We start from the raw sequence: 17667 nt of genomic DNA on the forward strand, positions 1-17667 counted from the left end.
ATTCTGTCTGTTTGAAAATTAGTTTTATCTCTTGTAAGGCCAACACATAAAACAGTCATGTCTAGTGGATGATGTCATTATGAGGCAGAATTTTTGATACACTATTTGTGCTTTTCCATCCCTGTCTATATTGAAATTTACTTAAACTCCACCTTAATTCCATTTTTCTAACCTTGCAGTGATTTGACTTGAGATCATAGGTATGATCTGTGTGAAATCTTGAATTCTTTCTTGCTGAGACTGTGGCTTCATTTTATCAAAGAAATTTGCTTGTTTTCATTTTAATTAGAAAAAAAGATTATCCAATAAAATTTTCTAGTACAGTGTGATACTGGCTAATGAATATGCATGTGAACTGTCAGCTTTATTACCTTTTAAAACTTTAGAGACCATATTTACCAGTGTGCTTTGTGACAGGAGTTACTAACGTACATGAGAAGTGCTAGCACATATTTGGAATATCAGATTCCTAGTTCTCCAACCAACCTCAGTGTGTTTTCCTAGGCAATACAGATCTCACACAATGTGGCAGCCAGAAGGGAATTATTAGATGGGCTGTAAGAGTTTGCTTGTCCCAATCCTGGTTTCCTTATGAGCCATGTCAGGGATAAAAAAGGTTGTTGCCAAAGTGGGATACACTTTGGCCCCCAGCCCATGACGTGGCTCCTGTATTGCTGTTACTGCTGGCATGACTTGATGTATCTATACAGATACTCCAAGTGGACCCTTAGTTTGAGTTATCAATTATCTGCTTCCAACAAAACACTGCTTTCTCTCTTTTTTTTTGGTATCCTGAGTTCTGAACCAAAACAAATAATTTAAATCCAAGGATCTGGTCCAATAACAATATGTACTGTACTATTCATGAAAAGTCTGTCTGTTCTACCTGTAACATATATTTTCTGCTCTCAGAAGAACCACTTGGAGCCAGAATGCTGCTGTAAATAGTGATTACCTTCCTCCACATAGGTTGATTCCCTCAACAGTATTACTCTTCAGAGCTGTGAGCTCCATGGAGCGTAGGTGTTTGGCTCCCTGATTAGATAGTACAGAAAAAGAGCAGTGTTGCCCAATTTAATATCACAGAAGAACTTAATAAGCATGTGGTCTTTTAAACTGGGTAACAAAAAGTATCTTAAAGTCAGTTTTGCTACTTCTACTTCTGATCTCTTTTTCTATATTTTTGGTAAATGTCATAATGTACTGATGAGAAGGAAAGGTATTGAGGAAAGCAGGAGTGTGCCATGTTCAAAAATGGGAACACCAGACATTACCTCTCATTCACAGGCTAGAATGAAGTCTCTTTTATAAGATGCACCCATTTAGTTTTCCAGGAAAGCAAACGACAATTCCTGCTTCTGACAGCTTACATAATGATCTTTCCAGGTTCCTTGTGACTCTGACTTATTCACAGAATTACATTTTGTTATGAAGATTACTTTCAGAGCTCTCACTGGAAAGGTTCTGAGTTGTAGATTGTTTTCTTTGAGAAAATCCTTAAGATCACCACTGTTGGGTTGCTTTTGAAAAATGCTATTCTTGATATACAATTAATAATTATTATTGACTATCATTGAGCTTTCAAATTACATTCTTGGTTGTAGAAAGATGGTTAACACTGTGAAGTAAATAAAAACATGCAAAATGTACCCTTGGCTAATGTTCAACTAAATGCAGAAAAGAATCTCTGCATAACTGGAAGGCTGAAAAAAGTTTCTAGTGGTTACTGATGAGTCACAGGGTCTGATGTATATAATTTTGTAATAATAAAAAATAATAAATAATAATAAAAACATTGCATATTAACAGACCCAGGTCTGATTTTGAAATAATGCTACAAAGTAGTATCTGAGAAGAGTCAAACCATTCAATTATTTGCATAAGAAGAGATACTGTCACCACTAGTCTAATCAAATCCATTCTAGTGGTTATTTGTAAGGGTTTGTGGGCAACTAGTTGAATATTTTATAAAACCTGATTTTCAGTTCTGTAATTTCTCAGCGGGAAAATGCAGTCCCTTGATGATGATCCAAGGCTTTGAAGAATAAATTGATTCGAAGGAGAAAATTAGATGGCACTTATTAGACTGTCTTACTAGCAATCCTCTGTCATTTGTCTGTTGGACAATAAATGTCTTGCTTTGCCTACCTTCCTCATTTAATAATGTAACTTGCATTTAGTGGTATAAAAGAAAACCTTGCATTTTTAGTAAGAGTTTAGCCAGTATTTCTGTGGTGAGATGTATGTATATTTAAGCTTTATCAATAATTTCCATTTTACACATTGCTTAAACATTTTAAAGCCTCTTATTTAATCAGAAACACTTTAGAAACAGAGTATCTTGCCCAATTCCTTCAATATATGCTTAGTGTGCATTACAATAATTTGTGGCACAGCTTTAAATTGCAAAAAAATCAGTTAATCTAGAAACAGTAGATACTAGTGTTACACCTAATTTGTTTATATTGGTTTTAGGTGTTGACTATTTGGATATGATTTTGTTTGTTGGAATTCAAAATCCATATACTAAACTGGTAAATCCATGGCCTTGCCTTTTCATATCAGTTTTGCATAGACTGTTCAGTATTCTTGGAATTAAGTTGATTTTTTTATATGTATGTCAAACATAATGTATTTCAACTCAATTCAATTTACCACAATATTGAATTAAAAAGGCTATATTTTGAAGTCATTTAAAATTCTTTATGGAACTTATCTGCAAAAGCAAGCTACTTATTATTTGATAATACTCACCGAGACCTTGTTTGTGCTTGTTAAATGGAGTTGAAATTAAAGTAATCAAAAGCTTTTCACGATCCTCTGAGAATTACGGGGGCCATACAACTGTTGAAAGCTTCAGGTTTGAGAGCTGGTCCTCAGCCCTAGCATAACTGGGATACATCCATGGAGCTGGGCCAATTGGCACAAGATAAGAATCTGACCCATAATGAACATAATATGTAAATTCATGCCATTCAGACAGAATGTTCTAGGAAAAAATGGTGTCACCTATTTTCTCAGAAAAGTAGACTTGTAAAATCTCATCTTTAAACATACATTGCTGGTGAGTTTGAAAAATTGAGGTCTAAGATGAGAGACACATATTTTGATGACTTTCTTGCAACAGGTTCACATAGGACTTCAGACTGTTGCATCTTGAAATGATGTCTGAATTAGAGATTTTGCTACACTGACTCATTATGATTGTATAATTTAAACGCTAATAACACCTACAGGTGTTCTAAGATATTATGCCAGGTATGAGCCCAGGTTGAAAGAAAGTCGTAAGTTTGTGCGTTTTTTGTTTGTTTTGATGCTCTCTCCAGGGAGCAAAAGTACATTATTCTCAGAGCAGTAGGACTTCAGCGCATAAAAATGGATTTTAGAGTAGCCTGCATTTCTTGTATAGGAAAAACCACAGTAACAGCTTTATGCAGTTATGTTGGAATGAATGAGACATGGGAAGTAGTACAGACTGCTTGTTGTCTTAATGGTTTGACGTAAGAGTCTACTGCTTCTTTCTTCAAAATTTATATTATGAATCAATTCTGGACTAATTTGCCCCATTTTAAATCATGGAATGATATCCACTTTGGAATACACTTCTGTGCTTATTCATGTAATGCAATGAAGAGCTGGGTTCAACATGCCCTTTACCAACTCAGATTAAAAGGATATTCTACCATGATAAACTGTATTATTTCTTCTCTTACAGTTTTTGTTGATAATACCTGTAGGGAAAGTGAAAGGCATATCCACATCAGGAGTGTTTTTATGAGTAGGTGATTTGCCATGTGTTAATGTTCTAGAATGGAAGTTATGGAATTATTCAGGACTAACCTTTCCACTTCAAATTCAAACTTCACGTCCATATAAACAACCTTACAAGCTTTGATGAGTTAATGTATAGAGGTAACCACACCTGAGGTAGAGGGGTAGGGTACAAAGGCTGAAGCACACAGTACCACTTTCACACCTGTCCTGGGTTTTTTTCTCATAATGAGATTATTTGAGAAGGTATTTACATTCTGATTTTGATAATAAAAAGTAATAATATTCCTGGCTTGCTTGTAGCTTTGAGACATGTCAGGATTTCTCACCTGTAGTCATGTGAAGAAATGGCAGCATGTACCAACCAAACACCCTGCTCTTTTAAAGAATAACTTGTTAGGTGTGAGAGCCGTAAACTTAGGGAGGGGACAGGAAAAAGAGAAATAATAAAAACATTGCATATTAACAGACTTTGTGCACTAATGCAAAGCTGCTTGATTGAGCAGTGTAGTGTCAACCATGTCTATCTTCTAATGCTAAAAGTAATGCACATAGACAGAGTGACAATCAGAATACAGCCTCCCATCAGCTGTAATTAATCTTTTAGTTAACAAAGACTAGAAAACCTTCTCATCAGCCTCTTCTGAAGTCTGAGGCACCCTATTTTTTGATGTTTGCATTCTGAGTAAAATTGTCCCCACCAGTTCTAACAAATTGAAACACCAGGCTAATTATGGCAGCTAATGAAGTGTGTGGAATGATCGCAGCTTGTCGTGAAACTGTTCCTTCAGCTCAGATTAGAGTTTCATCAATCACTTTTTTAAACTGATCCAGAATTGCTTCTGCCCAGTGCTTGGCATTTTTAATGCTGTTTCTGTAATTGGTTTTTTCCCCAAAGCTTAGGCTATTTTTTGAAATATTACATTCTCAGGACAGGACTTACAAACTCCAGTTTATAAAAAAACATTTCATTATTGCCTCTATCAGCTGATCAAGTGCTAGAAAGCTAATAAAAGAAGCAGAAATATAAAATTTGATATATTGCTTTTAATCCAGCTAAAGGTAGCAATAAAGCATATACACATATATGTATATGAATCATTATTACTGTGGGCTGGATGTACACTGCAATCTCCTGAGACATGGTTTGTGGGCTGGATGGTTCAAATCCCACTGAAAGACCTAAATGAAATGAATGACTTCGTCTTAGCTTATTTCCTAGTGGATTGTGGTCCTCCATATATCACTCAAAGGGTTTGGCATGATTTGTAGTTTTTGCAGATGCCCAAGCCTTTGGCAAAAGGAAGGCCAAAATATGTTGCTATTTAAAGAATTTTCACACTTCAGTTCAAATCTGAAGTCCTCAGAGAAGTATGGGAAACTTCACAGTATAACTTACATTGCTACTACATTGTCAATGAATAAATTAGCATATAAAACATTGTAAAAATTCCCAGTTCCTCTTCATTTATAAGATATAGTCCTACTCAGCTATACATTGAAAATTCTGTATAGACATTAAAGGCATAGATGTTAAAGTCTCAGGCTAAATTCTTTCCTCAGCATGGCCAGCAAAATGTTGAGTCTAGTTCAGAAGTTATCCAGCTGAAAAATGAAACAAACTTTTGCTTATGCACCACCACAGACTATTGCTGCACAACTTGTTGCATTTAATATATATATAGCATGTATTCATATCAGAACCAATGCAGCAGGGTTTTAGTTTTTTAATTGCTCAGCAAACTACTTTTAAAATTTGTGCCAATAAGTGTAATCCATATATTTTTTTCTGAATAATGTTGAATCTGTAACAATGTTTGGCTATAAATACTAGATGTTCTTCTCCCCAAAGCTTTTAATCAGCAAGTTTGTCAGAACTAACTTCATGCCAATGCCAAAACAAGTCTGTGGCACCGGAGTGAGTAATCGCTGTAGCTGATGCTGTTTCTGAACTGTATCAAAGAACTGGTGGATTTACACAGAAGAAAAAGTGCCACTGAAAACATGACACATAAAGAAGATATGTTATCATATAAGAGTAAATACAGACAGAAAAAATAGCAATAGGTATTAGTCTAAAAGCTTTTGTTCCTATTTTATTGATTAATGAGAGCATGTGTAAACACTGGATGAGAGATGAGTAGTTTCTCTAGTGTTAGCCCATCTGCAAAGTAAGCTTCCTGCAAAATGAGGAAATATTCATGTTTGATCATTTCTATCTCTTCTGAAGGTAGCTTGTATTTCTGGAGGAGAAAAGCTGGTTTTCTCTTTAGCTTTCATCAGTGCTAGGACACACTGCTGACTTGTGTTTAGCCATTCGCCCACAAGGATCAGCAGCTCCTCTTCTGCAGAGCTGCTGCCCAGGCTGTCAGCCTCCAGCCTGCTTTCCTCTAGGATGAGTCTGTGCCAGGTGAATTTGTCCATCCTGTGTTTTGTAAGGTTCTGTCAGGCCATTTCTCCATCCTGTCTGCATCACTCTGAGTGACAGCCCTCCAGTGTCTCCATGGCACCCATTACTTTGGTGTGATCCAGGAACCTGAGGAGAGTGCATTCCATCTCCTCCTCCAGGTCACTGAGAGAGATATTAAGATAGGCCCCAAGATAGCACCTGAGGAAATATGTTGGTACCCAGGTCCAGTTGAGGAGAAGCCATTCATTGCTACCCTTTGAACCTGAGACTCCAGGCAGCAATTACATCTATTAGTCTGCAAATCTAGACTATAATTTACCAGCTTGGTTAAAAGGATTCACTGGGAGGTTGTGTTGAAAGCCTTGTTAAAGCTCAGACAGCATCATCCACTGTTCTCCTTTGATCTGCATATCTAGTAATTTAATCACAGAAAATAATCAGGTTAGAAAGTGTCATCCAGAACCATGGGAAACCAGATGAAGTCTAGCTGAAGTACTGGTTTTGCTGCATATCAGAAGCTAAATAAGATAAAAAATACTTTCATTTGAGGATTTCAACTCAGAATTTTTCTTCCTTAACTCCTGGTGGCATGATTTTGGCAAGTTACAGAGAGTTGCAACTTGATCTTGGCAGGTTAAATATTTTCTGGCTTTAGCCTAGCAGGTTAAAAGTGGTTCTGAGTTTTCTTGGCAGTGAACACTTGGCACTGGCTTATTTTCAGCTGAAAAGAGAATGTGGTAGTTGAACAGATTAGACAATGAAGGGGGCAGCTTACAAATGGCCTAAGTCAAGATATTTGTCCCTAAGTGCAGTAGTTTCTAATGCAAGGCCTGTTGCTAGTGGAGTGTGTGTGATGGACAGGACAAGAAGCTGCTTTAAAAATACTGTTGTAAGAATACGTCCTTTACTTTTTTCATCAGATGCTTTTTAAGTCTGTGGGTTTTTGTACTCAGGAATGTCTGTTAGGCTCCACCTCAGATTTAACAACTTCTTTAAAGGCCTATATATTTCTCATTAGAGTGTTTTTGTTCTTGCCAATGTTATTTATGAATCTTAAATAGATTAAGATGAACTTCTACTCCCCTCTTCAGAGATATTTTGTTAAAATGCACTGTAAGAGCTAGATACTTGCATGACAATAGCAAATAAACACCTCTTGGGATTCTGAATACTTACTGAACTATTTCAACTGCACATTTGTTTTTTAGCCCAGATTCAGTAAAGTTCAAGGGTATCCAAGTATGAAATAGCTTGCAGAGAAATTCGCATTGGTTTCCTAATTTAATTTACTTGTAAAAAAAGGCTACATAGTGAAAAAATAGAGTATTATCTTTGGCAATTTTGGTTCACATACAGACATGCAGAATAGAATTTGGGTGATGTTGTTTCATAACATTGCCTAAAGTATGGTAGAGCGTGCACTGTAACTTTGTGCAGGAAACCATACTTGTAATGTTGAAACTGACTCTGAACAGGTTTCAAGGTACCTGGAAAGTGTCTACATCAAGGTGACTTCTTCTTTAGGTTAGCTTTATACACTTAAAGAAATTAATTAACTGAATAGTTATTTATAAGAGAGACTGCATTTCTTTCTAAAGCATTGCAAAGCTGGTCCGTGTTTGAGAGGAAGGACCAGACAGTGACTTGGCTTGCAGATCATTAATAAATGGAATAAATGAACGTAGAGGTTACAGCTGGGAATTCCACCCTTCCTTCCCCTTGGGCAACCACAATGACTGCAGGGTACTAAGTAAATGTAACAAATGCAAATTTGGACCACAAATCTTCATTGCTAGTTAAATTACACATGACAAAAAGGACAGCCTAGTTTCGGATCCCAGGTTAATTTTACAGAGGCAATACTTACAGGAAAAAATAATTTACTGGACCAAGTCCTTCCTCTCTTTTCCTTTGTCCTTCCTTGCACAGAACTTCTATTGAAACCCAGCGATAATTTGCTTGTGAGAAAGGACATTAAGGGTTGACACATTTGTAATCCTTAATGAACATGGCTATCACAGAATATCTTACTTGTTTAGGAATAGTTGTGCTTTCCTTGTACAGTGACTTAAACTATTGCATTTTGAAGAGCATCATTATTTTCTGTCATGTCATAGCTTAATTTGTGCAGCTATGAAAGGGGATACACTTTTCTTCCTTTCTCTGAACTGCTTCTAACCATGCAGGAGCTAAAATAGGCTCTTTTCAAGCCTAGAACACATCCTCTCCTACCTTGCACAGATGAGGACAAGAAGTTTTAGAGCTTGATTGTCAGTTGCCTCCAACTATCTCCAAAGCACAAATTAGCACAATTTAGATGCAGAGCAATGAAAGGAAACTTCAGTGAGCACAGATGAGCAGCAGAACACTCCTTTCTCCAATACTCCAGAAACGTAGGAATGGAGTTATAATTCCCATGTTTGGCTGTCCCAAGGGAGCACACGTGGCTGTGCTGCTCGTACTTGACACATCAGACAAAAAAACATTTAAATCCATGTGATTATCAAGTCAGTGGTTTTTTAAACTCATGAGCCATCATTAGAAATCTTTCACAATTTCTAGCAAGCACTGTTTGAGTTTGGCCTTCTCATTTTTAATTCATAAAATAAAAACATGTAAGAGTCAGTGATAGTTATAAACATCCATGAAAAATTAAGGGTAAAAATAATGAAATGTTTGTTACATAAATTAAATAGCAATTAATGTTTTCTTTTTCTGTTTGGAAGATAGGATATTAAAATAGTGTTTTTAAATTTCCTACTGTGAACATAATTTCCTGATTCTTTTTTACAACACATTATCATAATAAAAGACTAAAACTAACAAATAGAAAGAAACTTGCCTGATGTAAGTGTAACACAGACGGTTATAAAGTTGCCTTTTATGATGGCTATACAATATCATTTTATTTTAAGATCTAATAGCAAGTTGATTCAAAGGGTAAGACTTACAAAGTCATTAAAGCAAGTAGAAAATTGCCTTTTACCATAGTCACCCAGTCTTTTTAAATCAAAGAGTTTTATTGTTGGTGGTGATGTTTGCATTTGCAGGAGGTAATTAGGGAATGAGTTAGACATCACACTCAGAGCCCTCAAGCTTGTCAACAAGGACCATAAAACTTCACTTGAAAAGAGAAAAGTCAGTTTAGAAGACAAATTATAGAGACTAGAGGGAAACAGGATCATAGCATTTTAAGTCAGTTTGACCTCTGCTGTGTCTATCCACAAAATGGAGAAACTCATGTATGCTTCCATGAAAAACTTTATTGCTCCTACCAGAAAGAACAAAATGTAGAGATTTTCATACTGGTAGCAGTAGTGGACAGTTGAAGGAGGAGGCAGAGGTTAGTTCCTCCTTCTCCTCCTCTGCATTGTGTTGGTAAGCTGAATAGGGAAAGGTGCAGTTCTACTCCCTTCATCACAGCAGTGGTCACTTGTCAGCTGTGGGGCAGGGAGCTCTGATGAGGCTCTTCCCTGGGAGTCAATACCCCTGTGCTGACACAATGAGATCCAGTCCCTAAGGCATGATCCAGGCTTTTGTTATTATCTCTTATATGAAGGGGCTGGTTGACCCAATTGGTTAACACATTAGCTTTTCAATTTTATGGCTTCAAGTCATGGAAGACCTCTTCCTAGACTTTGGTTTTTTTTCTTCACAGCAGAAAGTAAAATTGGCAGTCTGTGCCCACCAGCCACAGAAACAGAGTTATGCCAAACAACTGTGTCCTGAACTTAATGGCTAATTAGCTGTTTAAGCTGTGCCCAAGAAATAGGTTCTGTTGCCCATGGGAAGTAGTGTGAAGCTGTTATTAATGTCCCAGCTCATATCTCTTAGTAAGTCTTATGAGCAGTGCTGCTTAAAGAGACTAAATGTACAACAGGGAATTAAAAATTATAGTACCCCTTTCACTGACTGAAATATTGTAAACTTGTTACACTGGGGCCAGGATTGGTGTCAATGTACTTTGTGTGAAAAGTGCAATAGAAGCATTAGTATTTGACAGCCCTGGTTGAAATAAGTGAAATTAATGGAGCTCTTTTCATATACGACAAGGCCATGGCACCCCTTTCATGCTGCTTACAGACAGAGAAAAGTCAATACTTTTTTATTACTTGATGCTGACCTACATTTTGCACTACAAGTGCCAGGCCCACTAATTGGTTTCAGTTGTGAGAAAAGTTTGCCCCAAAGAAACACTGGAGCAGATAAATCAATCTTTTTTAGGGTAGCTTAGTAGGTTTTGAGTACTTGAAATGACATTTGTGTTGTATTGACAGAATGGGTTGTTACACTCATTTTGTAATGTCAGAAGGCCCTGTACTAGTTGGAAGTATTGTTAACCAGTATTGATAAATTTGCTGAGAATGAAAGTTAGCTGGATCAACATTTTACTTGTCTAACAGCTTGCTGTTTCTGGTTTGCTTCCTTGTTAGAGACCTCTGTGGATATTAGCAGATCAGGAGGCTTACTATGACAGCTCCATTTAAAACTTTATTTTACTATTACAAGCATTAGGATCATAGGAAACTCTTAGATGTGACCACTTAGTGTTTAGCAGGTGGGGTTGTGGACGAGAGCTGAGCAGTGACACTAGACTAGACAGTACTGCCTGGTTTCCAAAGGAGCTGTGCACATGGGATGTCTCCTGACTTTGTGGGAAAGCAGGATTGCTCAGTGTCTTACCCTACACTAAGAAAATTCCTGCTGCAGGGACATTTGTACAGAATTTTCCATTGCATCCTTTAAGATCTTGGTGTGTACCTGTGGATAATAATTTCAAAGTATTGTTTCCTGGTTTTGCTACTCAGTAGCATGAAGATAGAATTATTATTCCAGCAGCTGTGCCCGTTTTTCAGTTATTCCTTCTGCCATTAATTCCTAATAGAATTTACATTCAGAATAGGTATTCTATAAAGAGAAGAACAGAAGAGACCTAATGTCTCTATAGGAGCAACAGATACAATTCCAGCACTACAAAAAAGTTTTTCTCAGATGCAAACTTTTCATGGATTGGTTTGCCTTTTACACAGCACATGGTGCCATGGTTGACATAAATGCATTTATACACTGTCTCTTTAGTATTTTTTGATTGACTCAGAAGAGGAATCACTACTCTGAATATCTGCTATTGATGGAATGATATACATTTCAGAGAATGCTTGTCATTATGCAATTTATATTTGGAACTTCTGCACAAGTTGCTTCTACTAACCCATGAAAGAGTTCTATATTTGTACAGCCTAACACAAATTTAATCTCAATTCATGCAACCAAATCTTTACTTGTTCAGCAAACACAAGTTTTGTAATTACAGAGAAAGGAAAGACTATCCTATCCTGTAAATCAGATAATATGAGTTTATTGTATGCTTATTGTTCCAAGTTTATCACATGCTTAACAGTTTCATAATTATTATGGACTTGAGAGATTTGATAAGTGAAATTACCCTGAAGTGTGTATGCAGGAGCTCAGAATAAATGGTAATAAGAGTGCTCTCTGGCCTTAGAATCTGAGAGTCAATCTACTACTGCTGTTTGTTTGTTCTAGCTTTTGTCTGAGGCAGCTACTTTCTACTTCATTAAATTTCCAAGAAGATACTCAATGGTAATTCCTATCTCATTTTTAACTGCATTTTTATATTACGGGATATTGTACAGTACTCTCAAAATTGCTTGGAAAGAAACACTCTTAGTACAAATTTGTTTCTAGAATATCACAGAAGTCATTTTCAAGGGCCTCCAAACCAATCTGAAGGTCTGCAAGGTCTTGTTCTTTTGCCAGCATTTGTACGTGATCTGTATTTATGTAAGTCTGCATAGTCAGATGAAAAATGTCTTTGGAATTTGCTTTAATAACATTCCAAATATAGACTATGTAACCATTTGGCAAGCCTAATCTATGACATCAGAGTGCTGATTGAAACAAATCTTTGGTGGCTTTATGCCACCTTTTCTGACTCCATTGTTTCGAACTGATGAGCTCACAAGCTCAAGTATACAATACATTGAAAGGGTCTTGTGAAGCTCTGTCAGCTGAACTTGAGTCACAATTTACTAGAGTGAAAACAGTCAAAGCTGGACAAATTTAAAAAGGAAGTGTTATATCAACTTTGTTTGGGAATTTCAAAGTAGTTCTCAGTGTTGAGAATTTCAGCTCTCTGATCCTGGGAGTTATATGGCATGATTTAAGAATGCATTGTGGAAAAATTCCATAAAGCTCAGCTCTATGCTCCTGTGCTCCCAAGAGCAAAACTATAGACTGGGCTTACCAATATGTGTGAATTCATATTTGTAAGTCTATTCATTCCAGCTACCAAGAGAGAGGAACTGATGGTGAAAATAATTTTGATGAAGCCTGTTTTTCTCCATTCACAACCTATGTTCTTCAAAAGGATTATTATTTACATAACTTCATAACTTCTATGCTATGTACCAAACAGCCTAAATTCAAGATGATTCCCATCAGAATCAATGAGCAGTCCATCACTATGCTTCTTTTCATGTTTTGAGTGGTCATTTCACCATTCCATTAGATGAATGTAAGAACCTGGCCTCCAATTCCTTTCCCTTTGTGCTGTGAGGTAGATCCTGCAAGGCCAGGTGGTGATTTCAGGCCTTACTTTATTTCTCTGTTGAAACCTGATTAAAATCTTTATCTTCAAATACAGAAAAAATAGAAACAAGATCTGTTTCCCAAAATGTATTTATATTTTAAATGCATGCTATGCAATTTTTACCTAGTATACTTCCTAAGTTTCTTTAATTAATGTAACTCTAAAGCCAAGAATGCTTTTATTTATCCATCAGACTCTGTAATGTTCCCTAAATATGGTCAAACATAACCGCTGTCGTCATAATCAGAGCCAGTTGTTTAAATGCTCAGTTGTGAGTATCTAGTGGAATAGTTTTCAATAACAAGATAAACAGTACAGCTGCCAAACCAAAGTAATCTTACACTGAGGGGGTGTGTGGCACAAAAAATTTCCTCTTTGTCATTTTGATTTGAGTTTGAAGCTGGACCTGGGCTTAGTTCCAGCTCAAAAACACTGTTCACTTCAAAGGCTCCTAAATCGTCCCAAGGAGCTAATTTTGGCAGCCAATTGTTTTTGTTTGGCTAGGAATCCTAATAGCAAAAGCCGTCTGCTCCAGCAAATAAAGATCTCTGCAACGCTCAGCCTTCCCATTCCTGATTTTATCCTGATAGTGGCTGCACAGGTTTCACTGATTTCCCTGTCTCACCCAAAGTTCACCGCTTGCTAAACTGTTCACAGTTTGTTAAGCTGTACGTAACTATCCTGCATGTAAATTAATGAGATACTTTCTGTTTTAAAAATAATAGATACCATGTTCTGCTCTGAATTACTGCTTAATCCTAAATTATTGCTGGATTATCTGCTTGCTTTCTCAGCAACTAGAGCTGGTTTGTTTATTTTTCCATTCCCATGAACAGAATTAGTCTGGTTAATTTACTGAATTAAATATAACTAGCTTTGCTTTAGAAGGAAACCATTTGCAGTTGTATTGGAGATACTATAATATTTATTAGAATAATTATATGGACAAAGTTTCCTATGGTAAGAAGGTGCTTCTGATGCTGAATAGACACTGAAAATTAGAATATTGTGCCATTCTAAAAGTTTAATATCAAAATATGCAAATAGGCTATTTCTGTTGAATAAAAAATTGGCCAGTATAAGGCATAGAGAAACATTAAAAAGTAAATCTTGTGAATCCTTTAGGAATGGGATAGTACTCACTTTCACACCACACATGGATTATTTAATTATTTAATTTTGAATGTAGGTCTACCTTGCTATTTTAAGATTTATGCACCAGAAATTTGGAGGAATGGTAGTAAACAAATTTAAGTGTGAGATGTAAGAAATCATATGTTCTCAGTTTGGCCAAGTGCAATGAAGATGAAAGACAGGTGGGCCCAGTCAGTGTTTGCATGAATCTTACTTGAAGTCAGAGGTGCTTTATTGATAGAGGTACAGCTGAACTGTGCTCTGTGAAGTAACTAAATCCAAATTGTCCAGGGAATGATAATTCTGCTTCATGTCCTTAAAAAAAAAAGTTTTTATTCTCTTTTAAAGATGAAATGAAACCATTCAGATTGGGAAATGTGTTGAAAAGATAAAACTTTTCCCTTTCTTTAACTCATGGCCTCAGACATTCCATGATGTTTCAATTTCTTCCACTTTCACAGAGCTACATGTTGGCAATAGAAAACAGTACAAAGTATTCAGAACAACTCCTTAAAAATTAATCATCAGATCCTAGAAAGCTGAGAGTTCATCTGTGGCATGTTACTTTCTAAAAGTAAAAGCCATTTTAAAGCAAACCAAGTATTTTCTATTGTTATACTATCCTCAGTACTTCAGGTTCAAGGAAATAATTTTATTAAGAAGGTTTTAAAACCTTAATCTTAAATACCATGGACTTGCTAATCATTTACCATGAGTATTTTTTACTAAGTAGACAAATCAAAATATGGTTTAGAACACTTTGTTTTACTATCTTGTGTGTTGGCTGAATTTATGTTGTATTCTTAAGGCACAGCTTCACTTGTGTTTCCCTTATTCAATTTAGATTTTTAAGCATTTGCACTAAAAAATTGAATGTAATAAGCAAGAAATTTACCTTGGGGAAAAAACATGTTCAGGAATCACCCTGCTTCTCCTAATCAATTTATTGCCACTAGTGCTTAATTAATAGATATTAATTTTTAAAAACTTTTTCCTATGTAGCTGTTTTAATACCTCTATTTCAGTGTTAACCAGGGTAGAAAAGTTTAAATATAGCAAGGCTATTATGCTTTCTTTAACCTGCCTGGTTTCCAGGGAGGAGAATAAACTTTTGTATATCATGGTTTGCAAAATATAATTTCTAAAGCAGGAAATTTCTGCAGTTCTTCTAGTTGCTGAGAGTTTGAAATACATATTTGCTTTCAATTAAATCCATTATTTTGCTCCTCTTCAAGGGAATATTCATATAATGTAAAAATTATATTTAATATTCACTATTTTGCATAATTTGCATTCTATCTATATAATGAATGTAACTAGAAGACAATATTTAGAACTCTAAAATCCCTTAAAAAAAAACCAAACCCACTTAAGCCTAACATAATTTTTTTATTTTTTTTTCTTTCTTTTCTTTAGGACTTTGAAACACTGTTTTCATCAATTGCTCTCTTCGAAAAGTTTGGAAAAACTTACTCCAGCACTGGGCAAATACTGTAATTGTCCTGGAGACACATGAAAAGTAGCCAATAAATGTATTTCAGCAAATATACAGCAGTATGTTTGTCCTGGAGACACATGAAAAGTAGTCAATAAATGCATTTCAGCAAATATACAGCAGTATGTTGACTAAATGTTCCATAAAATACTCTTTTTGTGATGGATACTGTGTCTGAAGTAGTTTTAATTGATTTTGCTTGAACTTTAGGCAATATGGCTTCCAAGAATTATCAAAAATGAATTAAAAAAATTTATCTTAAAGTAATAATTTCTGAAAAAACTGTATTTTATTCAGTATAAATAATTTAGAATACAAAATCAGAGTCATCAAGTAAAATACTCAGAATCACATTTATTTATTACACATTTGTGAGGTTAACACTAAAAAAGGAAAAAAGTGTAAAATTTATCTCTCTTTATCCCCTCACAACTATAAATGTATCTGATTCATTACTGTTGTTCATCATCCTCAGTGTTAGGTATCCTTGACTGATCCATGACTTCAGAAGTGCAGGATAGGCATTAAATGGAAGATAACATATTTTCAATCCTGTTAGCATTTCTGTGGGTGAAAGAACTTCAGTTTTAAAAAAATAAAGTTCTGATAACATATATACCTTATTACTAGGTCAGGTTTTCTATTTCCATTTAATTGTCTTTATCAGTACCTGTGCATTAACTCCTTGTCCCGTATGCTGTGAGTACAAAATTGTGTGATGCTTGGTCAGAAGAACACAATTGAGCACACAAAACTTATGCTTGTTTCCTCTGTTCATTAGCAAACAGTCCTGCAAAATATTGAGTATCCTCAGAGCCCATCCACTTCAAAAGGCTCAAAGAATTCAGCATCACGAGAAGATCTCAGCATATCTAAAGATCAAATTACAAGCTGATTCTTAAAATCATATGAGTGGATTTTTACAGGAATTTTATGCTGAATTTTCTATGATACCATATTTGCTTTTCATATCATTTGACTATATTTGAATCAAATATTGATTGTTTATCTGTTACTCAATGGTAGGCTTTTTAGTACTATTTTTTAAATGTGATTCTTATGGCCCCTATAAATGTGAATAAAACTTCCATGTCTGTTTGTATGAATACTTTCTGAACCTAGTCTAGTGGAAGGTGTGCCTGCTCATGGCATGGACGTTGGATCTGGATGATCTTAAAGGTCCCTTGCAACCCCAGCCATTCTCTGATTCTATGAGCTAGGAGTCACAAATTTCCTTTCTCTAGGTTTTCACCTGTCAGGCTATGTGAAAAAGTTTTACTGCTACCACACACCAGAGTAAAAGCCCTTCCAATTCCATTCCAGCAGGTTGCAAGAGCAGGCACTGTGCTGTACTGGTATTACTTTTTGGAGTTTGTTATTCTCAAGCTTTAAAAGGTTTATTTCTGTTATGAGAAATTAAGTCTGGGAAGCAGGAAGCACAACCCCAGTGGCTGAGTTTCCCAGATAAGATTTAATCTTATCCAATGTATCAGAGTGCTTTAGTTGTTCCTGGAAGGGATTGAACATGAGACACTTGTGCAAAACTGTTGATGAATAAAGATGGCACAGTAATTTTTATATGTGAGAGCTATCTATTTGATTGCTTCAGCTTTAAGGTAGTTCATCAAAGTAATTCACCCTGCGTTGTCTCTTTAACTTCATACCACAGTTTCCCATCAGTCCGATTAGAAATGGCAATGCCTTTATCAGATTAATCTTTCTTTCCCTTTCTTCCTTTCAGTGTCTCTGCCCCCAGGACAAAGCATAGCCTCCCATGCAGCCTGTACTGCAGGGTGGTAGTGCTCATGGCTGAGGGGCCAGAGCACAGAGGGAGATCAAACCCAATGCTTCCAATGGGAATTGTTTGATACATACACACTTTTCCTCCTCTTGCCAAAAAAAAAAAGCCCAAAACTTTTCTGTTTCTAAGCAGATAACCAGAAATGTTCTTACACAAAACCAGATCTGTTTACTTTATTAGACAAATAAACATCTACAAAATGAGGTTTGGATTTTGGGTGTGTTTTTCAAGTTTCATTTCACAGGGAATCCAATATTCTGTATCGGGAGTTCAAACAGAATTTAGGTCATTCATGGGCATATAGCATCCAAACTATTTTGTGTACCCACAGTATAATCCCAGAGTCCTTTCATTTCTCATTAAGTACATCAAACATTTATTTACATTTACACAAACCATTTGATAATTATTCTAGAGGGACCATTTTTTTCTGCTGTCTTGCT

General features: G+C 35.9%; 1 protein-coding gene across 1 annotated transcript in view; it reads left to right on the plus strand.

Moving 5' to 3' along the window:
- Window positions 1–17427, plus strand: part of SPATA17 (spermatogenesis associated 17) — an 89636-nt gene extending 72209 nt beyond the window's left edge. The window contains exon 10 of the mRNA XM_054630204.2: window positions 15345–17427. Coding sequence (XP_054486179.2) covers window positions 15345–15425 — 81 coding nt within the window. The 3' untranslated portion in view covers window positions 15426–17427. The remainder of the gene's footprint in view (window positions 1–15344) is intronic.
- The last annotated feature ends 240 nt before the right edge of the window (window positions 17428–17667 follow it).

This window comes from Agelaius phoeniceus, chromosome 3 (genome assembly GCF_051311805.1).
Source record: "Agelaius phoeniceus isolate bAgePho1 chromosome 3, bAgePho1.hap1, whole genome shotgun sequence".
NCBI lineage: Eukaryota > Metazoa > Chordata > Aves > Passeriformes > Icteridae > Agelaius > Agelaius phoeniceus.